Below are 24,077 nucleotides of genomic sequence, written 5' to 3'. Positions count from 1 at the left end.
CCCTATATAGCTGTACTGTTATTTTTACGTTGGTTTGGATTGATGGTTGTGTGATCGAGCCTTGTCAGCTCTGCATGTGTTAGTCATGGCCAGTACAGCTGTAGATTTATGAATTGATGTTATGACTTTATTTCGAGTATATAAATGTTGTTTGTGTTGTTTGAAAATTTTTGGGAGGTCTTACTTAAGGAGAGGTTATGTCGAAATTTCTATTGGCCCAAAAGAAAAAATTTTAATCGCTTTTGTTGTTTACATTAACGAATCCTGGTTGTTTTGTTAGTAAACGTTAATCAGGAGCACGGGCCCCCACACTGGAACTGCTCAAGCGTTGATGGAATTGTTAATTCCACTCGTCGGGGCATTGGTCCAACACATTCACTTGTAACCTATTTGAAAATACAAATTAGAATTAAGAATATATAATTTATAAATGTGCATAAAGAAACAATGAAAATTCGAAACTGAACTTACACCAATAGTCGTGTTGCATGCATTTTTCAGCATTGCTGAACTCTCTCCCACAATTTTTCTCCTCGCCTATTACAAATAACATATTGACCAATACAAACATATAAAATATATAGAAATTTCATACGTAAACCATGATATACAAATTAGGAAACCAGTAATTTTTGGGGCATTTGACATTGTAGCTGGCTCATAATTGGTTGTTCTTGTGTGAGCTGGCTCATTGGTTCTTGTGTTGCAACTACTTCTTCAGTTATAACTGGAGCTGGTGATTCAATATCTGTCTTGCAAGTTTTTCTATTGTGGTCTGCAACTCCACATCTACTGCATTTTATTGTCGTTTTTTTGTTGCCTCGTCATGCGAGTTTCATTCAAAGGACCTTTGGCCTTCTCAACAGACTTTACTTGCCATATTTCTTCTGACTCAAACTCCTTTCTAAGCCACTCAGTTTCATTATCCACATTTTGTTCGAAAAGTTTATCATCGCCATGAGAACTCTCACTACGATCACTGTCTTTATCAATGCATTTATCATTCAATATGTCATCACTGCCATCTTCTGCCCCCTCTGACACACCCTCATTAATTATCTCAATCATTATCGCCATCTACTAAGCCGAGCTTCATCCTTGTCTTTCTCTCCTAAATAATCAAAAGGTACATATGGACAAAATTTGTGCACCTCCTCAATTGATATGTGAATTTCTCTAGTAAATTAATTTTATCTTCTCCGGCCTCACAAGTTTTAACCAAATCATTGTCATTTTCGATCCATCTAAAACCATCATGTTCAACATTCGCGAAAACCCTCATAGGTTTCTTAACACCTTAAAGTTCAAGCTACCTTATTAAACTGATCTAATTAAAGCGAGCATATCAAATTTAAGTGGAATTAAATAGGTTAGCTACATAGATCTCCTTCGGCCAAGCTCTACTAAGTTGTCGAGTTATGTTTTAGACCATCATTTCACGACTGATCCATGTAAAAATGAAATTCCTGATTTTGATATTCAATATTTTTGGCAATTTACTATTAATGTGGCACTGTGTCAAACTCACACATCATAGAAAAAACAAATTAAAATTGTGACAGAAACAAATAAATATAGTGGACTAAATATCAAAATCCCAAAAAACTAAACATACAATGCCTAAAATGCAATTTTCCAAAATGAAATCCCTAGGTAAGGATTTGAGTTGTGGATAAAATAATATTAAATTTATTTAACTTTCTCATAATTTGTTTTCTGTTTTTCAAATTTCATAATAAAATTACATTTAATATACATTTCCCAAAATCTGTGCTAGCCAATGTATGCACAATTTATTATATATTTTGAACAAGTCATTTAAAACAAATTAAATATATTTTTATATTTAAAAACTTCTATATATTGTTTATTCCTCTTAAAAATATCCATTGTTTTTAATACTAAATCCTAATGTATCAAAAAAATTGGCAACTTTTTCTCAATCTTCTCTTGATTAACTTTTTAAATTTCCTAAAAACTATTTAAACAAAATATGAGTATTTAAATAAATATTATTTATGAACCATGTATTTAAAAATAAGTAATATTATATTTAATTGTCCAATAAAATTTCTAGATAGGATTTTAGATTTTATCCGATATCAAAATGAAATTTTAAATTCATACATTTTGAAATCCAATTCCAAATTCAAAAATCTATATTTTATTCAGTCAAAAGTTAAATCATAGTGTAAATCAATGGCTAATCAAATCTTCAAAAAAATTGTAACCTCTTTATCAGTGTCCTCTTGATTTAATTTTTTTTCCTCATTTCCTAGAAAAACTATTTAATGCAAATATGATTTGTCTTTATAAATAATATGAGTATTTACATAAATATTATTTAGAAATAAAGTATTTAAAAAATAAAAGTAATATGATTTTTTAATATCAAACAATAATATTTTTATTGTCCAATCCAAAATGAAATTCTAAAATCCAATTTCAATATAATCCTTTTTTTATTAAGTCGAAACATAAAGTAAATCATAAAATGTTCATTTCGTAATCAGCGGAATTTTGACTTGGGAATTAATAAGAAATCACGGAATCATATAATAATCCGATTTCCATATTTCTCAAAAAATCTTCCATTAATATGGCATTAAACGCATACCCTCGTAGGTTTTGGTAGTGATTATATATACACGCAACGCAAGGACTTTGGGAAAACACCCAGAAATGTCTTCTGATCTTTTCATCCATCTCTCAATGCTGCTGCTGCTGCTGCTGCTTTTCTTTTCGAGCAGCCTCAGCTTTTCCTCTGCGGCAACCTCGGATAATTCGGTTTACGATACCTTCGTCCGGTGCTTATCAGACAACATAAAACCCAAGGATCAAATCTCTAAGATAGTCTACGGTCCTCAGAATTCTTCCTTCGCCAAACTTCTACAAGATTACATCAGAAATCCTCGTTTCAGCACTTTGACGACAAGAAAACCCCTGCTTTTGGTGACCCCTTCTCAAGAATCGCAAGTGCCAGCAACAATAATCTGTACAAAAAAGATAGGCGTGCAGCTCAGAATCCGCAGTGGTGGCCATGATTATGAAGGTATCTCCTATGTTTCTAACGTCCCGTTTATCATTCTTGACATGTTCAATCTTAGATCAATCGATATCAACATGAATGATGAAACTGCTTGGGTACAATCTGGGGCAATACTTGGTGAACTCTACTATGCAATCTGGGAAAAAAGCAAAGTACATGGATATCCTGCAGGCGTGTGCCCCACTGTTGGTGTCGGCGGGCACATAAGCGGGGCTGGTTATGGTAACATGTTACGTAAATTTGGCCTTACGGTTGATAATTTGTTGGATGCACGGATTGTTGATGCAAAAGGTCAAATGTTGGATCGAAAAGGGATGGGGAAAGACCTTTTCTGGGCAATCAAAGGTGGTGGGGGTGCTAGTTTTGGAGTTGTAACAGCATACAAGATTAAACTAGTGCGTGTGCCACCCGTTGTGACAGTTTTTAGGGTCAAGAAAACGTTGGAAGAAAATGTTACAGACATTGTTTACCGTTGGCAATTCGTAGCAAACAAGATAGCTGATGATCTCTTCATAAGACTTCTTGTACAACCGGGTACTAAGAAAGATAAGAATTCAGAAAAAGAATCAGTAGATGGCCACGAGGGGAAGACTGTCAAAGTGACTTTTATTGCACTATTTCTTGGCGATTCTGATAGATTAGTATCTGTAATGAAATCCCAATTCCCAGAACTGGGATTGACAAAACAAGATTGCACAGAAATGAGCTGGATTCAATCAGTTCTATTCTGGGCAAATTTCGATAACGGAACATCAGAAAAGGTTTTACTTGAAAGGAAACTCGATTCCATCAGCTTCAACAAGAGGAAATCAGATTACCTGAAAACTCCGATGCCAAAAGATGGGTTGGAAGGGCTGTGGAAGCAGATTATGAAGTTAGGAAAAGCCGGGATGGTTTTCAATCCTTATGGTGGGAAAATGAACGCAATTGCCGAGTCAAAAACACCATTTCCACATAGAAAAGGGAACATACTCAAGATTCAGTATTTTGCCAACTGGAAGGAAGCAGGTTTTGAAGCCGAAAACAAGTACCTTGCGCAGACAAGACGTCTCTATAGTTACATGACTCCTTTCGTGTCAAAGAATCCAAGAGAAGCATATCTCAATTATAGGGATTTTGATATTGGCATCACCGATAATGGTAACAATACTTACCACCAAGCAAAGGTATACGGGTTGAAGTATTTCAAAGGGAATTTTGATAGACTGGTTAAGGTAAAGACGGCAGTTGATCCAGAAAATTTCTTCAGGAGCGAGCAGAGCATTCCCCCTCTTCCTTCTTTTCATCAATGCAAGACAAAAAAACGTTTAACATTACAAGATCATATGCATTGAAAATAACTTCTTTGTAATTTATGCATTCTGCCACCGAATGTAGAATTAATGAGATTTTATGTTCATGCACCCCCTTCTCTACAAGAAAACTCTAGCTACTTTCTTTAATTATCCATCAACTGTGTAAACGACGACCACAAAAAAGATTCAAATTATCGTCCGAAAGTATAATTAAGGATTTTCATGCTTTACTTCTCCAAACTTCCGACTAAAATGCAAAATGACAGATAAAAAAATTCCATGAAATTTAACTAATTTATAATGTTCTTAGGAATCATCGTTTTTTAGAGGTAAAATACATGTCATTGTCATAAAGTACAAACTTTCCGACTTGCTATAAATCCGTGCTTTTTACTTCTCCAAATAAAAATATAGCCTGAAAAATTTACCATTAACTAAACTGCATCATCAGTACTTATCTAAGAGATAATGGATAATGATCTCTCATTCAGTCCGAGTCTGCCACCGAAACATGAAGAATTTGTCGGAGTGCATGTCAATTTATTCGCGTTTGCTTTCATTTTTCTTACATTTTGTGATGCGGAACATGAAGAATTTGTAGGAGTGCATGTCAATTTATTCTGCTAAAACATACAATAAATTCTTTAACACATACACACTCCAAGCTCTAAATCATATTTCAATCTATTACAATCCGCAGAACAAAATATCAGATGGTCAAACTCAACGTCCTCTAAACCTAGATTCATAATCACACCATACGATGCTGATGAAATCCGAGCAGCCATCCTTTGTAGCAAGAAGCATGATTTGCAAATCAGAGTCAAGAGTTAAGTCTATATGACTACGAGGACCTATCGTTCCTTTGCAAAACACCATATATAATAATCGATATTATCAATCTCCATTCCATTAGCATTGATTTGGAGAAGGAAACAGCATGGATTCAGTCAAGGGCAACGCTTGGTGAGTTACATTACAGCATCGCTAAGAAGAGCGGAGTTCTTGGATTTCCTGCAGGAGTATGCTCGAGTATGGGTGTTGGAGACCATTTTAGTGGAAGAGGGCTTGGAACCATGATCAGAAAATATGGCCTAGCTGCAGATGACATCATTGATGCTTATTTCACGGATGCCGAGGGAAAGATTCCTGATCGAAAATCAATGGGGGAAGATCTGTTTTGGGCCATTCGAGGAGGTGGAGGTGGTAGCTTTGGGGTAATAATTGGTTGGAAAATCAAGCTGGTTCGAGATCCACCAGTTGTGACTGTTTTTACAGCACACAAGACTCCAAATCAAGAAGATACAGGCCTTGTCCATAAATGGAAACACGTGGCAACTAAGCTGCCGGAAGATTTATTCATCAGAGTTGTGAATCAAGGTTCAGATAAAAATGGCAAAGCGAAGCAGAAAATGGTAGAGGTCTTGTTAAACTCCTTATTTTTCGGACCTGTGATTGAATTAATTCCATTGATGAGTAAATTCTTTACAGAATTAGGCTTAAGAGAAATAAATTGTAGCGGAATGGGTTTAGTCCCGTGCAACAGTCGGGCTTAAAATCTTCTCAAATATTGAAACTCGAGCTCTGAACCGATGTAGTCAAAAATTTTAAATTTCCTGACATTTGAAAATCAAGTTCGAACTCGAATATATTTAATTCGAATCAAATGCAAGTCTTAAAATTTTCTTTACGCCTAGCTGCAACACGATCTGCCAAAAGAGGTTTTGGTAGCAGGTCTATAAACATGCACCACCAAACCATTTTTGCCATTGTTATTGCTGATGAAGTTATATATTAATTAAATATTAATAAAAGTGTCATGATTTATTACTGTGAAATAAAATAATTAGTCAATCTTTGCTTCTCGTGTTTTCACTTTTGGTAGGACAACATGAAATTTAATTTACAAATATGATTATGAATCTAAATTTTAATAGGTTCAGCACCAAATTATTCAAGACCAAATAAAATGCGATCTAGTTACTAAATTGTTTTGACCAAGGAAGCGAATGAAAACGTCACTATTTATTTTAGGGACAATCACAAGAATCTAGCAAAAAATTATATCGTGGCCATAGATCAAGAAATGCACAAAACTTGTCAACAGGCTTATAATGTAGGAGACGACAATGGCATTGGCAAACAGAAGATCTGTTCTAAACATATAAACGGCAATAATCTGGCAATACAAGGACTCATGACTGAACCCATTAATAACACATACATTACAGTTTCATAAATTCCGCTTCCGTAGAATGTGTGCAACATATTTTTGGCATAAACCCCAACATAACACTTTGCACATATTTTTGGGTACATGCTAAGATTTGATATTTCAACCGAAACAATAAAATAACTATCACAATTCCCACAGAAGTGTGCACATGATCAACATTCCAAACTTGCTCAGAAACAACACATACACACGAAAGATGGAGTAAAAATTCGCAATATGAAAAGCTTGACAGGAATTTGCATGACTATTCATGACATGAATGATGAATCTAAAAAATAAATTAACTACTCTTTTGAGCTTTTTTTGATGGAGGTAGGGTTCCGAAGATCTTGTCCCAGAGCGAGGAAGTTATGCCAAAACCTTTATTCTGGATGCGGAAATGATGATTTAGATGATATTTCTGTGTTGCAGAAAAAGAAAAGTCATTTGAAAATCCCATCACCACTAATAAGATGGTTTAATCATATGAGCCTTCACCTTGAGAGCCTTTGATACTTTACTGGTTGGCTGGCCATGGTGCAAGTAGTAATGAGTTACATCATACATCACATAGCCAAGAAGACCACCACTAAAAAACGCAGGAGCAGTGGAAGGAGTAGACAAGAGTTTTATCAAGTTCCAAAACTGCAATTCACATAGGTAAACATGGACAATCAACAAGTAAAAACAGAAATAAAACGACACCACGAATTCCATAATTTTTATTGGATTCATACTTCATTGTACGTTGAGTTGTGTTCATTACAGCTTGTTTTATTTCTGAATCATTTAAGAAGTACATTTTTTTACGCACATGCAGATGAATAAGACTAGCACTAGTTGGTAAATTTGGTTGAACTGTAAAATGAATGTTGAGAAGAAAGTTAGGATGAAATATATACCGGTACCAAGAGAATAGCAGTTGCAGCGGGAGGGAAAACAAGTCGTAAACCGTCCATTGGGTGCTTATGATGACAACCATGAAGTAGATAATGAAGCGTGTTGCCCCTGCAAGGAGAGCATTTAATCAAGACTCAAGAGACGACCACAAGAAAGTGAAAACTGTATCAAAATTTGAGTCTCGAGCAGCAGTAGGGGTTAAAAAACATGCTCCTGATACAGCACGCACAACAGGAGAACCTAATTGGATCAAGAGACCGCACAAGAGCAAACTAACCAATAACTCTTTGTCTTAATGTGGAAAAGGAAGCGATGCAGAGTATATTCTAGCAACGTCCAGGCGAAAATGCCAAATGCTACCATCAGTAACAACTGAGGGATTGAATTTCCATTACTAACAGCGATCGAGAGGGACCATCCGACCACTGGGAGCCAAATAAGGGGAATTACCCACCAATCATTCTTTGTCAGAAACTGTTGGAAGAAGAATAAACATCTTATTAACTCGAGAACAATAACAAAGAACGAGTGTCCTTGGCGCAAAAAAAGATAAAGAATGACACCTCCAAAACATCATTTTCAAAAAATCGGGGTTCCTTGCCCACAATTGGCTGATGAACCCAGTCCTGATAAGCCTCTCCAAGATGCCCAACCTGTGGAATGTCGGCACAAGTGGTGGTCTTTTTGGGACAGCGAGTTTACACAAATTTAATAGTGTGTAAGATAATACATCAGTTACCTGGAAGACAAGGGGCTTATCTAAGTCCACGGTAAATCCCTGTGCAACCATCTTGGTTTCTATTAACAAAGTAAGTTAAAACATAAGTTCCAAACAGCAATCCAGCAAATAAAAAGGGCAATGGCTTAGCAATAGACTATTATAGATGGTGTGACAAGTCTTTTTTCTTTCCATCTTGACAGCATTTCGCAGTCACACCCATCCACATTAACATTATCCATTCCCCTAATCTATTCCGCCCCATTGCCATTATAATTGAAAACAAAAAACATCACGCGCCATAAAATCAACAAAGCGATAAGGCAGAATTCTGAAAGAAAGAAACCACAGATCCGATACAAACTAACCAAGCACAATGGCGATCAAATCTTGAAGTTTAGCCGAAATGACGGCGAGGAAGTTGAACCACAGAGTGCACTTCTTTGAAAATGAATCTCTGAGGACTGAAAATTCCTATTTTCTTTTCAAAATAAAAGAAGATCGTTAGAGAGAGGAAGCATTAGATTTTCTTTGAAAAGATCTTGACCGCTGATTTGGGGGAATCGGCCAAACAGATATGTTTGCCACAGCCAGGCTGGTGTACAGCTCGATATTCCCCACATTGGGCCGAACCTAAATGGGCTAGCTTGGCCCCTCTACCTATGGGCTGCTCCGGGCCAAAACTTCCTCTCTCTTTTTTTAACATCATAAATAAATGTTTGCTGGATTTTATGTTTGGAATTGTACGTACGAGTTGAATTCGCTAAGAAATTTCAATCCCTTATGTAACAATTTCATTATAAAAATTAATTTGACGGAGTGAAGCGTGAAGAAGATCAGGATCCACACGAAAAGACAAAACACAAAAACACACACTACAAAAAAACGGAGCACTTTGCGACAAACATGGAGAAACAATCGCTATATTTAACAACAGTTTTGCATAAATCAATCGCAAATTTGAATTTTCTCACGGTTTTATTAAAATTTTGGGCAATTACCAAGGTTCTTGATAAATGTCACACGTACAAAATATTGAGAGAATTATAGACATAGTGACGGTTCATGTATTATTTTCGTCGTTAATCAGCGACGGAATTTAATTGTTTGTTTTCATCGCAAATTCAAATTTGAATTTCAGACAAAATTTTGTGACGTATTTAATAAAATTGTCGCTATTTAGCGAACGTTTTTCAAAATTCATCACAGATGGTGACGGTTTTAGTCAAAAACCGTCGCAAAACTTCTATAAAAGTCATTTTCTCTTCCAGATTTCAGTAGTTCAAATAATTTTTGTTCATATTTCAGCAACGTTCTTTTTGTTATATGTTAATATTTTGTAAATTCTTACAGTTTATTTTAAAGATAAGTCATATTAGGAGTTTATCTCTCAATTTTCAATTTTTTCTTTATTTTTTTCGTTTATGGTGTTGTAGTTGTTTAGAAAATTATAACGGACGATCAAATTTAGTATCCACAATCGTTGTGTTTTGATAAATTAGATTTTTATCTTTTTTTTTAACGAAATAAATTCATTAAAAAAATAAGGTAAAAAGTTTGAGTACAGAACAGACGGTCATCCTCAAGATGACACACACAAGTACCAAATAAACGTAACTACACTACAACATTAAATACATCAACAACGGTATGAATACAACGAAGAACAAAAATCTTAATTCTATGCACCAAGTCCTCAATCTTCGACTTTTCATTTTCGAAAATGCACATGTTGCGTGCGTTCCAAATGCTGTAAACAGTAGCTGCAAGTGCCGTTATACGCATCCTAGATAACACCGAATTACCACGATAACAACTTCTAAACGCCCTCAAAACAGCCGTGGGTGAAGCCATGTTCTTCGACATTCCTAGCCAATTGCGGATCTCCTTCCATAGTGCAGCCAAGAATTTGCATTGAAAGAAAAGATGGTTTATAGATTCAAGTTCCTCATTGCAAAGAACACAAGATTTATCTTCAACAAATGATAAGCGATCTCTAGTCAGGAGTTTAGCATGAGCCATCAACCACAAAGTAAATCTGTGTTTCGGAAGAATGACTGATCGACTTATCAGTGGTTTCCATGGCCATCTTCCATGTGAATCAGCGAAGCACTCATATGCCTTGGAGAGGCCAGCATTATTACCAAACCAGGAATTCAAGGTTCGAATAGTTGCTTTTGTTGATCCCATTCTTGAACGTAGCTCGTCACGAATCAAAACAATTTGTTTAATCAAAGGAGATTCATCTTTACGCCATCCCCAATTCCATACATCTCCAAAGTGGCTATAATAGTGATTAACTCATTTGATCCATAGGCTCTCTTTCTTTAATTGTATCTTCCAAAGAGTTTTAGCAATGAGCGCCTTCCAAGCCTTTAGATTTTTCAAACCCATTCCACCGTCGGCTATCGGCTTACACAGAGTTTCCCAAGCAATTGGAGGGTGCTTAGTTGGCCAAACAAACTTAATACACATAGAGTAAATGGAACCAATAACACAATTAAGGATGGGCAATATGGCTAACCAAAAACATTCAATACCTTGAATCACACATCTGATAAGCTCAATCTTCCCCGCATAGGAGAGTGAATGTCTAGGCCATGAATTGATTTTGACAGCTGCAGCATCAACAAGTTTACAGTAATCTGAGGATCTCAATTGACTAGCAGCAAGTGGGATGCCGAGGTATCTAAAAGGTAGCACACCAGGAGTAAATCCGGTGATGTGAAGAATATCATGTTTTGTTCTATCGTCAACCCCCGCCATATAGATATTAGATTTCAGTAAGTTAACCTTCAAACCCGCCATGTCTCCGAAATCATTCAAGCAATTCATAACCATCCTCATACTGTCAATATCACCTCGTGAAAGCAGCAACAAATCATCCGCATAAGCCAAATGAGTAATGTGAAGGTTAAGGCACTTCGGATGGTAACCGTACCGTGTGGATCTAGACATTCGCTTAAGAGAACGAGAGAGTACTTCAACGCACAATGTAAATAAGAAAGGAGATAGAGGGTCACCTTGTCTAAGCCCTCGTTGTCCCTTGAAATGTCCATGAAAATGCCCATTGAGTGCAATAGAATATGAAGTGGTTGATACGCACTCCATTATCCATCCAACGAATTTATGCGGAAAATTATAGTAAATCAAAATCTCTTCCAAAAACGACCAATCCACGGTGTCATACGCTTTTTGGATGTCAACTTTCAAGATGCAACGAGGAGAGACTCGTTTACGGGCGTATTTCCTCAGTAATTCTTGGGCAAGGTGAATGTTGTCAACGATTGAGCGACCTCTAATAAAAGCGGCTTGAGCACCATCAATCAGTTTTCCCACAACATTTGCCAATCTGTTCGAGAGTATCTTCGATATAATCTTGTAGAACACAGTGCAGCAAGAAATCGGTCTGTAATCTGTGACCAGTGAAGCATCCGCTGATTTCGGTATTAAAGCAATAACCGCGTGGTTCCACTGTTTTAGCAACCTCCCAGACGAGAAGAATTCATTCACAGCTGATACGACATCTTCATTAATGATATCCCACGATTCTTTTAAGAACAATGAGCCAAAACCATCCGTTCCCGGAGCTTTATCATTGTCAACATCAAATAAGGCCTTTGTTATTTTTTCACATGTCACATTCGCTGTTAATGATTCCCAATAATCCGTAGACACACACGGTCCCTCAAGAATGACCTCCCTATCAACATGCACTCTGTCCATCTTACTCCCAAGTAATCCAGTGTAAAACTCAACAAATAGATCCGCAATTTGGGTTGGTTCAGTAATAATAGCACATGCACTGTTCTTTAAGGCAAGAATTGCATTTCTCTTGTTATTTCTTTTAATTAAATCATGGAAGAATTTTGTGCACATGTCACCTTGTTGCAACTACGTGAGCTTAGCTTTTTGAGCAATGAATGATCGCTCCGCCTCTAGCAATAAATCGGCTTGCCTCTTGCAATCTTTATAATCATGAGGAACATTACCTGTGCGAAACATAACTTGTTGCATAGATTGAAGTCTTGATTTTGCTGCACTAGCACGAGATGATATATGCCCAAAATCTTTCCTGTTCAGTAGAGTGAGAGGCTTCTTCAGTCTTTTGAGCTTCTCTTTGAGTATAAATTGAGTTGTACAAAACCCCGAGAACCTCCAATTTTCTCTGACAGTGTCCAAGAACCGATCACTAAGAGCCTACATATTGAAGAACTTGAATGGTTTCTGTGAATGGACGTTAGGATGAAGAAACGACACGATACTTATAGCATGGTCCGAGATACAACCCGGCTCAACAAATTCAGCTAAACCATTTAAATCTGATGAGATCCATTTCTGATTGACAAGGACTCGATCAAGTTTACTACACACTTTCGGACTACTCCAAGTAAACAGACACCCGATGAATTTGAGATCCAACAAGTCCAGAGAACTAACACAATCAACAAAATCTCTAGTGTCCTAATCCCTAACCCTGAGCCCGCCCTTTTTCTCATCCGGAGACAAAACAGTATTAAAATCTCCTAGAGATATCCACGGCAAAGAACATGCAGCGCCGAAACTTTTCAAATTATTCCACAATGATCGCCTTTGCACAATTGTGTTCAAACCATAAACGAAAGACACACGAAATTCAATATTTGTCTTGACACAATTAACTGTTGCATTAATTGATTGCTCACACATGCTATCAACAATCAAGTCAACTGTAATTGGATTCCACATCACAAAAATCCTGCCCTTATTATTATAGTTGAAATTATGAACAACTTTCATATCTGGAAACCGGATTCGCATCATATTATGTAACGTCTTCTCATTGAATTTTGATTCAAGAATACCCACAACATCAATCTTACGAGCGTGTACCAAGTTTTGTACACCCTTCTGCTTTAGAGGCTTATGAAAGCCTCTAATGTTCCAACTTGCCACTATCATTGAGAAGTGGAGGCAGTTTCGGGTTGCCGCCTCTCTTTCAAGTTCCCAAAATATCTCGTGTTAGTATTCGTATTAAGCACATTCACGAGTTCAGTATCGCATGAGTTTTCCTCTTCCATGTCTTCGAAGAACACGGCCATATCTTTATTCTTACCTTGTTGCTTTTCTACTACATTTTTCCCTTTCTTCTTATTCTTATTCTTCTTCTTATTTGCAACTGTCTGAAATCCTTCCACATCTTCTTCTGTTGCATCACTCGTACCTTCTGCATTTGTATCAACATTGTTCATGATACGCTTTCCTTTATCCTGTTCACTACTATCTTCAATATGAACATCATTGGGGACAATAACATCAGTAATTATCTTGTCCCTCCATCAAGGGTACTTCAGTCTGTTGAATAACAATAGCAGTGGTAGCAGATTTGTTGTGCAATGGAGCATGTGCGTGACGCTTTCCGAATCTGGATCTCCCTCTAGAATTTCTCTTGTTCCAAATGACACTTCGAGATCTATAGCGAGCAGTGGTACTATTGGGATTATGCTGCCCAGCAACATCTTCAATATTATTTGCATTATCACAGTCAATCATCGCATGTCCAGTCTTCTTGCATCTAACACAGAATTTAACTTCCTGTTTATAAAGGAACTTTACTTCTACATCGCCAATCGGCAGCCCCACAAGTAAATCCGTGATTTTTGGTTTAGAAGCTTCAACTTATTTGACTCTTTTACGATCATGAGTAAGCATATCCATGTGGATTGGATTTCCCACTCGAGATGTGATCTTGCTAAGAATATTAAAGTTCCAACAATCCGGTGGTAGGCCATGGATTTGAACCCAAGATGGAATATAGTTCATATCTTCCTCCCTGAATCTAAAACATCTAGGCATTTCCTTAAGAAACAAATGGAATCCAAAAACCAAATAAGGACCACCATTTAAAATGCGGTCTCTTATCTCAGCAGAAGGAAAAATGAAAACAATCCATCCACTTTCGTGTGTTTGGAAGCGAATATCCGAGCCCCATCTACGAACCAGATCAAACAAAGCTGCTGTAGGCGGTTTTCCACTGATGATATAACCCAATAGACAGATACCATATGTCTGCTCTATGGAGTCAATCTCATCAATACCAAAATTGAGTTTCCCATTGCCAGTTTCCATAAACTCAAGTTTAAAGTTAGCATTTGCCATACGATTTTTCTTGAACAAGCTCGCATATGACACACGGTTGCCCTTATTTTGTATTCCAGAATTCTTAACTCCAGTATTATCAGTAGTAGGCCTTTCATCCAATGGAATGGATGAATTGGTAATGTGCTTGACAGTAGTATTCTCAATCATATCAGTGCTCATCCCCTCAATAAGAACATTCTGCCCAAAATTCTGCGGTTCTTCCCTCATACGTTTCTTAGTCAAACTAGTAGCATTTGCATCATGGTTCTGAGTCGCAGCTCTATCAGTTGATTTGGTGTCTATAGTAGTCATTGAAACAATATAACAAACACTTGGTCGGCAGTGAAGTTGCAGAACACTATCAAGAGTAATAAATGGTGAAACCACAACAGCCAGTAAACCAGTCAAATCTTACAGGAGAAGATTGGCAACCCTCTCAAAAAGGAAGGAAAATCAAGTCTAAGATAAAGGTAAACAGAAAAACGAAATCGCAAAAGAACCCTATCACAGTCCCGAAATCGCGAACAAAAGAGCGCTAGTACATGAAATGCAAAGGAATAGCACCCTCAAACTTACGAGCAAGGAGCTAAAATAGTAACAAGTACAAAAATCAGGAACGCAAGAACCGTAGGAACAGTATGCCACTCCTTGTCATTGTAGTGAGAAGGGAGAGCATCTCTCTCTAAGTGACGTTCTTTCCACGCCCCTTTATTAAGCTTCTCTCTTCGAACCGGGAAGAGAAGATATAAATTGGTGCATTGCTAGGTACATACAACAACACATGATAAAAAGCTAACATCTAAAAATACAACGATTGTGGATGCTAAATTTGATCCTTAAAAGATCGGCAGAAAATGAGGTACACCACCACACATGAAGGATGAGACCTTAGGGGGAGAGTCCAACCATATCCACGTGCTAATGGAGTGGGGAATTCAATACAATTTGTCAATCAAGTGTACAGTAACCAATTGTACAAACCAGAGGCTTATGATGACATGACACATATGGATTATCAAGGAGTGGATGTGAGTTTTCTAGCAGGTAATGTCGGTTTCAATGCATGTTTCCAAACTCGGTGGCACACTATTTCCATCATCCACTCCCAGCATGAAATTTCCCAATGAAAGATCCAGAAATGGTGTAAGAGAACTTTTCAAGAGCTTTATGAGCCGGCCTTGAGACAGATAGGTTGCCCAAAATTTCACAAACTCTTATCTAGATTACGTGGATGTAAACAATCCATATCCCATAGTTTATAGATTGCATGACTTCAACTTGTTCTATGGGGAAGATAGTCAATCTAGCATAGAGCACATTGCTAGATTCATTATCCAATATGGAGAGTTGGCCAACTTGGAGCATTTCAACAACTTAAAGTTGAGGTTATCCCAAATTCCCTCACATGGACTGAATTTGCATGGTATGTCTCCGTAAGATCGGGTGAAGTGTTTAGAAAAGAGGTTAAATAAACACTTAATACAGTCTTTTCGCTTCTTGTTGATTTAAATGGGTTAGCAACTAAATGTAATATTTTCTCGAGTGTCCATGTCAATTGGCCAAATTGATAGTTTTGAACAAATCACAAACAGAGTTGTTTAGTTAACTAAAAATGAAAAATATACATTAATGTTTCTGGATGTTCAAATACTCAAACTCCTACGTCACCCCTCTGTTTGGAAGGCAAAAAAGCGCAACTTTACATTCATCGTATCACACGAGTTTCCAACCTCACCATAAATACGAGTTCATTTACTTTCACAAGTCTATATTCCCAATCAAACTTCGGAAAAGCATAACAAATAGATAGAACCAACACGTAATAGCGGAGATTGTACTTGTTATGGATGTAAGGAATTGTCCATTAAAATTTTTTTTTCAGAAAAGAAAACTATTGCAACTTTTCGAATGACTTACATTATGATTTTTTATCTATAAATTTACAGGTGACAGGCTGACAGCCACAACACCCCAATTCAGTGGCCACCAAAAGGTTGAATAACCCTCTTAAGCCTAAAGAGAACGTCCAAAGAAAAAAAACACAAACATACAAAGAACAGAGAACAATAAGTTGAAACCAGAAGCTTCTGTGAGAAAAGGGATCCAAAAATTCTAACCAGACCTATCGTCAAAAGACTTGATCATGGCCACCTCTCTGTACCCAGGAAGTGTTTTGCCAAATTTCAACACAAGAAACCATGATAAGGTAAGCAAGAGAGCAACTGGCCGACCTCCAATGAGTCCAATAAGAACAGTTAAACAGGGCACGAAGTTACTCCAAGTCATTCCAGATTTTGTTTCCTTGCTCCCCACTTCATTGTTTTTGGCTACTTCCTCATCAATCTCAGGCAAACCACCAACTGCACATACTGAATTCATGACATCTTCTTTGAATCTTCCGTTTGAAGTAGATGATAATCTGGTAGTAGTCTCTGATTCCGATTCATCCTCGCATTCATCCATTCCTTGTTCTCCAGAGACGGTAACTTTATCCTCTTGAACGATTTTTAGCTTTCTAAAGTTGTGATCTTTTCTTAAACTCCAAAATTTCTTTGGTACAATTAACTTCATCTTTGATTTTATTTTATCTTTCCGTAATTTTCTCCTCAGTTTTGCCACTCCAAAGAGACGCTTTTCTTTCCCAATCACCACCTCATTTGACTCGGTTTTCTGATTCCTAGATCTCCCTATAGAAAAGGAATCCTCCACTATTTCCTTCTCTGATTGTATTTCATCAATAAGAATAATCGGATAATGATTTGGTTTCTCAATTTCGATCATTTGAGTCAGATGCATAGAGTCACAACCATTCAGAGAAGGATCAAATTCCTCTTGCCGCACCTTCCACAAATCCTTATATCTTAATTTCGGAACCTTTTGCACCACCGATATTAACCACCCTCTAGCCTTTGAACATGGCTTGAACAATTCACGCAGATGTTTCCCAGCACACTCCAGGAAACACAAGAATAAGGCAGACATGGTAATTCCTACTGTCAGTCTCTTTGCCCATAACGCCAAAACAGCCACCAAAAATATCTTTACTGCCACCAAGATAACTCCATTTGCATCCACAACCCTTTCAACACCACACTTGCTCTCAGCTCCACCACCATCACGATCTCCAACGTCAATTTCATTCACACCCAAAGGTAAGTGCAAAAGCGAGGCGCTTCTTCGCAAGGGAGAAGAAAAATTTAAAGGCAGTCCCGCGATTACCTGTGAATTACTACGAGAGGGCGACTGCGGAGGAGATGGGAAAAGAGTAGGCGATCCTGGCGCGATCACCGGATCATTCTGGGACGGTACAGATAAGGAAGTTTCACGCTTTTTCTTGGAAGAATTTTTCAACTTTTCTCGATTCTTGATGAATAGATCGATAAGGGAAGTTGGAAAGCCCGTTTCTACCACAAGCGAAGAGCCATCGCGCCGCTTCTGAGAGTTGTGCAGATGATCGTTCAGCAATCGAGAAATTCTGATGCTCTTCACCTTCTTCCATGGGAATGGCATGGTGAGAGTAGGAGATCCAAGATAAAACTCACATCAGCACTGAGATGATTCGATATGAACAACAAGGGAAATTTCTGAGCAAAACCCCATGTGGAAGGGTTTGGAACATAATTTGAAGAAAAATATAGCAGATACTAAAAATGCAAAACAGATCGAAGAAATCAAAACAAAAGCCATTACCAATTCTTGTTAGTAAAATAAATAAATTTTTTGGACAAAAATATATATCAACATTTTCACGTTTTATTTATAATAATAATAAATATCACTCCATTTTTGCTCTTTCGAGATATAATAATATATTTATGACAATAAGCAACAACCAAAAAGAACAAAGGCGTGGCCTTCCTATTAATGATTTTTTTTATTTTTTATTTTTTGTTTGGTGTGCTATTTAAGAAAAACGAGACCAAAATTTAATTTGTCATATATTGTTAACGACGTTTCCTGGAATGTCCAAATCATTAGATATCAACAAAGACCTCGTACATATTTAATTAATAATGATGTATTTGCATATTCCCCTTATTATTGCATGGATTAAGTTTATTGTATTCCATGTGAAACCAGAAATGCAATAAAGAAAAGTCGACATTTCAAACCATTTTTAAGTTCATCGCTCCAATATTATCAGAGGACAAATATAGGAAAATCTGCATAGGTGAATAATTTTTGCTGCAAAGTTATGTAACATTAATTATAGGGAAAACGTGCAGGAGACGGTGCAGAACATCCAAACCAATGGTACAAAAGAAACAAATGGAGATATTATCAATTTCCACTATTAGTTAGAACTACACGTTGCTCCTCGTAATAGCGAGACTTCTGCTTCTTGGGAACAAGAATTCACTCTTCACATATACATTTTCGTAAAAATCACAAGGCTCTTCTTCATCTATCGTTCTCATTTTCCCTATCGCGATACTATAACTCCTTTCCATCGTAAGATATCCTTTCGTCCTGTCCGTGTCACGCCACTTGCATTTCTTGGATATTGACCTATAGAACTCATCCACATCTTTCTCCTTGCCTACGTCTTGTTTGGTCGAATTCGATCTGCCGAAGTTTTTGGGGAGGTGGGGTATATGAGTTGCAGCACCACCAACTTTTCCTTCAAAGTTAACCATGGTGTCTATGTACAAATCTCGGGCTTTGACCAAAAATCTCTTGGGTGCACCAACATAATGCCTCAATATGCTCTGTTTGTTTTCTATAATCTTCATGTTCCAATCACTAATGTGGGATAATACTAGAACTTCTTTGTGAAATCTTTTTTGTTTTTGATTTAATATGGTTATCGATCCTGGGTGCTACTATATATAGAAATAAAACCATATCCATTTTCATTCTTGGTCTTGGTTTATTTGGGTAATAACAGTGGTGGAACGATAGTTTCAAAGGTTCTCTGATTTGGTGTTATAGCAAATGACAAGGGCCGAATCATAAAATTTCTTTGGGGTGGGGTTATAAAGGAGACTTTGTACGTCAAGATAACAAAGAAGTTTTAAAGGTGCTATATAATTTACTCATCGAGTGATCAACAGGTTTGTTTGGCACCCAGCAATTGAAACTTCGATACAAACAACTTTCCACTCCACAGAAGGATTCTCGAAGGTAACAAGAGATAATACAATATATGTTTGATGAATTTTAGACAAAAGGAAAATAACATTCATCTGTTACTTCTTACTTCTTTATAATGCTTCATCTCGGTATGTCAGTAATTACTTTTATTTCATGCACATGTTATGCATCAGCAAGGAATCCAAAGAACATCAAGAATACAAATACACATCGTGAATTTTCCAATTTAAAGTTGATGAAAGATTGGCTATTTCTCCTCCGTTACCATGATCTAGAAATGTTCTTTAATTACAGTTTACTGGACAAAAACTGTGTTTGTGATATAAGTTATGCTCTGACTTGGTCTCTCCTCAATTTCCCAGTTGTTGTTAATGGGAAGTCATTCCTCCATAAAACGAATCTTTTTTGGATTTTAAATCTGCAAGGCACGAGACTTTTAACATATATCTGTGTCTTTACATGTATAATGACTAATGTAACAGCATACGACAGATATATTAATCAAAGGTACATGAAGAGAAGAAATACCCAGTCAAATTCTTGTCTTTACAATATTGTCCGAGGCTCTCGCTGGATAAAGCATGGACTCTGACTTCCGCTGAGTTACTGGAACCTAGGCCAGACCATCTCCAGCCTATTTCAATTGAACACAGCCTACTACCATCTCTGTTAACCTTGCATCCGGAACACCAACAACGACAATCTTGGAAACTTCGGGATGTTGAGATACAAGAGATTCTAACTATTTTGTTAAACAAATTGAATCAGGATTCAGATTTCTTCGAATTAAAATACAAGGAAAGCAGAATTATGAATTTTCACCTCTTCAGGATAAATGTTTTCCCCTCCAGTTTTGATCTTATCTTTTTCGCGCCCGAACAACCAAAGATTACCATGATCATCTATCTGCCCTATATCTCCTGTATCAATCCAACCTTCTTGCACAGGATTTGAATTCTTGGATTGACCCCAGTAACGGCGCATTTCATGTGGATCCCTCATATATATTCTCCCTGAACTTGACGATTCCTCCGCGCATACTTTCAGTTCAATATGAGGGGCAGGCTTTCTCACACAGACACCTCCTTGAGCGCTTAAGTTGGCTTTTTTAAGTCGTTTTGCTTCTGGTGATGGCTCTCTCGTGTTGGAACTTTAAGATTCATGAAGGTTAGTGAAGAACATGCCTCTGTCATTCCTTCAAGAAAGCAAAACAAAGAAACAGAGAACGAACATGTTTAAAATGTATAGAACACAGAGAAGAAGCTACGTCTTATAACCACAAGATTAGAGAGATTTAGCGTAAGATGTGGAACACAAACCATAAGCTGAGAGAATCGTAGCTCTTGGGAAAATTTTGGTAACATCTTCGAAAAGCTGAGGAGACAAACCACCACCGCCATTCAAAATCTTCTTTACAGACTCAAAACCTCCAAATGTTTGCTGTGTCCTAAAAGAGTTCTAGTTTAATGAGATAACCGATTAATGCAAAAACATGAGGGCAGAAAGAACAAATATAAGAATAAACATATCTTTGTTTTACCTATTAATGGTGATCAAATCAGCCATCATTGTAGGTACAGTGATCAAAGAAGTGCTTAGCATGCTAACTGAGCCTCGAACTTTGGCATCATAACATGACAACCTCCAGCCATTAACATTGCCATGGCCGATGATAGTCCTCCTATGTGGTATAATGGACCAGTGTGCAAATAAATCTGCAAGAGTTCATTTTGAAATTAGATGCCATTTTCAGACATAAAATTGCTATCGGAAAGTCGTACATCATCGTCGCCGTGGCGAATTATTAATGCTATTTTCGCAAGGGATTGCAAAACGAAAGCTGAATGAGTTATGGTAGCTCCTTTTGGACGTCCATGTGGTACCTACGGCCGGGAATCAAGAAAACAAAAATGATGATCCAAGTTAAGAAGTTGATTTAAGAGAGTTGTCCAAGACAAATGCTTAAAATTATATCGTAGGGATATTTCAGTTTAGGGCCTAAAATTAACACGCTGACAGATGAAGATCATAACAGAACAAAAAAGGAAGATAACTTGTACTAGCTGAGGGAAAGCAAATTACCCAAACATAGTCTAGATTAACAGATTTTCCAATATGATATTTGAGCAATTCAGTAGCAAAAACTGCAATTTAAGACAAAAGTCATATCAACACATGTACGGTACTGATCACCTGATATATGCTAAAAATTGATAGTACTGGTCTCAGTGTTGTCGGCCGGTATAACATCCATGTCCATCGACACATGCCATGTCAAAGATGGCACAGAATCGATGCTGAACTTGGAATGCCAGAAACCACGGCTTGAATCTGTCACCAATAATACCTGTTTTGCCACGTCCATTGCTGATTTTGCTTCATCCAACCCGAGAAGTACGTACGTAGTTTACTGGACGGTAAATGATCGAATGACGGATAGAGAGCTAGGTAGCTATATATAGGGAGGGGGATGAGGATTGATCGCTTTATTTATTTATTTATTTATAGCTAGGAAGACGAAGTGAACTTGCTCCTGGTCTTAGTTTCTTATACAACTTTCCAACTTTGTACATCAATTTCTTGACAAATGCTTAATTAAGAGTATTATCTATTCTAAAAATTAATGTTTTTGTACGTATTTACTTGTCTGTTGGCGGAGACACTCCTCTTAAAATTGAGATTTTGTTGTCAGAGATGTTATTTTTTGAAACCAATTAAATTACATAATTCACTTCTATTAATATGTTTTGTGATATTGGGTATTTTAACGTGGAGTGAGTCTCATGTGAGACCGTCTCACTGATCTTAATATGTGAGACGAGTCAATCCTATTAATATTCACAATAAAAAGTAATACTCTTAGCGTAAAAAGTAATACTTTTTCATTGATAACCCAAATAAAGATCCGTCTCACAAAATACGACCGGTGTTTTTGCTTTTAACGTGAGAGAAACTAAAATATAGGCTTCACTATTTCAATCAATTCAATGTATATAAATAATTGACTAAAAAATTATTAACAAGTGTTTAATTATATTTTACTTACTTAATTAGTTTATGCGCTGTTGGGATGCAACCAAAGTCCCACATCGGAAGATCTAGAGAAAGATCATGGGTTAATAAAGATGGAATGATATCTCCATTGGTATGAGGCCTTTTGGGTGGTTCCAAATGCAAAACCATGAGGGTTAAAACCCAAAGTGGACAATATCATACCAGTGTGGAGATCTCCGGATTCCATTGGTCTTAACCAGTGGTATCAGAGCCATGGTCTAGATCGAGCCGTGTGGGTAGAATCCTCGATACCTAAACGAAGGAGGTGAAGGCTCCCGGTAAAAATTCTTGATTAAACTCTCGAGGTGGGTTATGCTCCCAGTATTCATGTAAGCGTGCGCTCCAACCCAGTGAAGTGGAGTAACCTCGATTGGAGGACGAATAAGGCTTGAGGGGAGGCTCGTACCATGAGAATAATAGTGGAACTTCGTTTGAGGGGAGGATTGTTGGGATGCAACCAAAGTCCCACATCGGAAGATCTAGAGAAAGATCATGGGTTAATAAAGATGGAATGATATCTCCATTGGTATGAGGTCTTTTGGGTGGTTCCAAATGCAAAACCATGAGGGTTAAAACCCAAAGTGGACAATATCATACCAGTGTGGAGATCTCCGGATTCCATTGGTCTTAACATGCGCCACATCATTTTATTCAACAAAAGTCGACTTTCTTGATATTTGGAACAGAAATACTATTTAAAGTTTTCTCAGGCGGCGGAATTTCTGTTTATTTTATTCACGTTCTCTAAAAATTAATGTAATGATATATATCGTTTATGAGTATTTATCAATCTAAATATATCAAAACATAAAATATAAAAATACATCATGACAATAAATCATATATATATTCACTTATTCATATAACATTTTTCAATCTACGTGATTATAGCATTATGAAAGCATCTTCAACCCCTGCGCCAAAATGGCGTTTCACGCCATTTTTGGTACAAGGGCCTTCTCCAATGGGAGTTGCGCTATTTTCAAGGGAAAAGAACTAATCAAAATTTTTCTATATGCAAAATTTTTTCATAAGATAGATATTTACGTTTTGTGAAATAGTCTGCTAAGTTTTAACATATTCAATTTTTATATTTAAATAGAGCTCCGGAAACAAATATATAGGCGCTAAAATAAAATTAGACATAATAAAACTCAATGCACCAAACAATTTAATGTAATAAAACTAAAATAAATATAGACTAATATATAATTCAAAAGGAGATAGCTCAAAATAACTATGAAAATAAATTTCTGACAATAGAAAATCAATAAAATAGATCCAATACATTAAACAAATTAATGTAATAAATCTAAAATAAATATAGATTAATATATAGTTTGGATGGAAGACACTCAAAATAAAGTCATGCAGAACCGTAAGGATGAAAAAATTAGGAATAAATTCAGTGAATATAATGCTCATATATTAATAATTAGTCATTAATTATTTAAGATGAAGAAAGAAATTGCAAGTTAACTCAAGTAAGAAAACAATTTGCTAAGCTAAGTAGAGAATGTGCACGACCCGGCCATCGTGGTAGAAAATCTCGAATATATTACAAACAAATACTACAGTGCGAATATGTTCTTTAACTGTGCATGTATACCGTATATATAATGTGTGTCAGAG

At 36.8% G+C, this 24,077-nt stretch overlaps 3 protein-coding genes and 2 pseudogenes across 3 annotated transcripts; 2 read left to right on the top strand and 3 right to left on the bottom strand.

Annotated features, from left to right (window-relative positions):
• The first annotated feature begins 2,688 nt into the window (after window positions 1-2,688).
• LOC140988772 (berberine bridge enzyme-like 21) lies at window positions 2,689-4,444 on the top strand. Its single transcript, XM_073457847.1, has one exon. It carries the CDS (start codon window positions 2,713-2,715, stop codon window positions 4,381-4,383), a length of 1,671 nt encoding a protein of 556 aa, XP_073313948.1. The 5' UTR covers window positions 2,689-2,712; the 3' UTR covers window positions 4,384-4,444.
• Window positions 4,445-4,587: 143 nt separating this feature from the next.
• On the top strand, window positions 4,588-5,978 carry LOC140987222 (O-acetylstemmadenine oxidase-like; annotated as a pseudogene).
• Window positions 5,979-6,474: 496 nt separating this feature from the next.
• On the bottom strand, window positions 6,475-8,740 carry LOC140987245 (dihydroceramide fatty acyl 2-hydroxylase FAH1-like). The gene is made up of 7 exons (XM_073455680.1): window positions 8,546-8,740; window positions 8,199-8,257; window positions 8,023-8,112; window positions 7,737-7,933; window positions 7,462-7,567; window positions 7,058-7,204; window positions 6,475-6,980 (listed from the first exon to the last, which is right to left on the bottom strand). Exons 2-7 carry the CDS (start codon window positions 8,247-8,249, stop codon window positions 6,861-6,863), a joined length of 711 nt encoding a protein of 236 aa, XP_073311781.1. The 5' UTR covers window positions 8,250-8,257; window positions 8,546-8,740; the 3' UTR covers window positions 6,475-6,860.
• Window positions 8,741-16,368: 7,628 nt separating this feature from the next.
• LOC140987087 (uncharacterized) lies at window positions 16,369-17,934 on the bottom strand. The gene has a single exon (XM_073455475.1). The coding sequence runs from the start codon at window positions 17,805-17,807 to the stop codon at window positions 16,410-16,412; it is 1,398 nt and encodes a 465-aa protein (XP_073311576.1). The 5' UTR covers window positions 17,808-17,934; the 3' UTR covers window positions 16,369-16,409.
• Window positions 17,935-19,679: 1,745 nt separating this feature from the next.
• Window positions 19,680-21,780, bottom strand: LOC140988538 (2-succinylbenzoate--CoA ligase, chloroplastic/peroxisomal-like; annotated as a pseudogene).
• Between the last annotated feature and the right edge of the window lie 2,297 nt (window positions 21,781-24,077).

The sequence above is a fragment of the Primulina huaijiensis genome, chromosome 11 (assembly GCF_012295235.1).
Source record: "Primulina huaijiensis isolate GDHJ02 chromosome 11, ASM1229523v2, whole genome shotgun sequence".
NCBI classification, from domain to species: domain Eukaryota; kingdom Viridiplantae; phylum Streptophyta; class Magnoliopsida; order Lamiales; family Gesneriaceae; genus Primulina; species Primulina huaijiensis.
The sequence above is the reverse complement of the archived record's forward strand: the minus strand, read 5'-3'. Positions and strand labels throughout refer to the sequence as shown.

What these genes read in the sequence shown, in the direction of transcription:
- LOC140988772 (XM_073457847.1), top strand. Translation starts at nt 2,713, where the DNA reads ATGCTGCTGCTGCTGCTGCTGCTTTTCTTTTCGAGCAGCCTCAGCTTT.
- LOC140987245 (XM_073455680.1), bottom strand. Translation starts at nt 8,249, where the DNA reads ATGGTTGCACAGGGATTTACCGTGGACTTAGATAAGCCCCTTGTCTTC. An exon ending in TTGAAAATGATGTTTTGGAG is followed by an intron (nt 7,934 to 8,022) that starts GTGTCATTCTTT and finishes TTCTTCCAACAG; the next exon opens with TTTCTGACAAAGAATGATTG. An exon ending in ATTAAGACAAAGAGTTATTG is followed by an intron (nt 7,568 to 7,736) that starts GTTAGTTTGCTC and finishes CTCTCCTTGCAG; the next exon opens with GGGCAACACGCTTCATTATC.
- LOC140987087 (XM_073455475.1), bottom strand. Translation starts at nt 17,807, where the DNA reads ATGCCATTCCCATGGAAGAAGGTGAAGAGCATCAGAATTTCTCGATTG.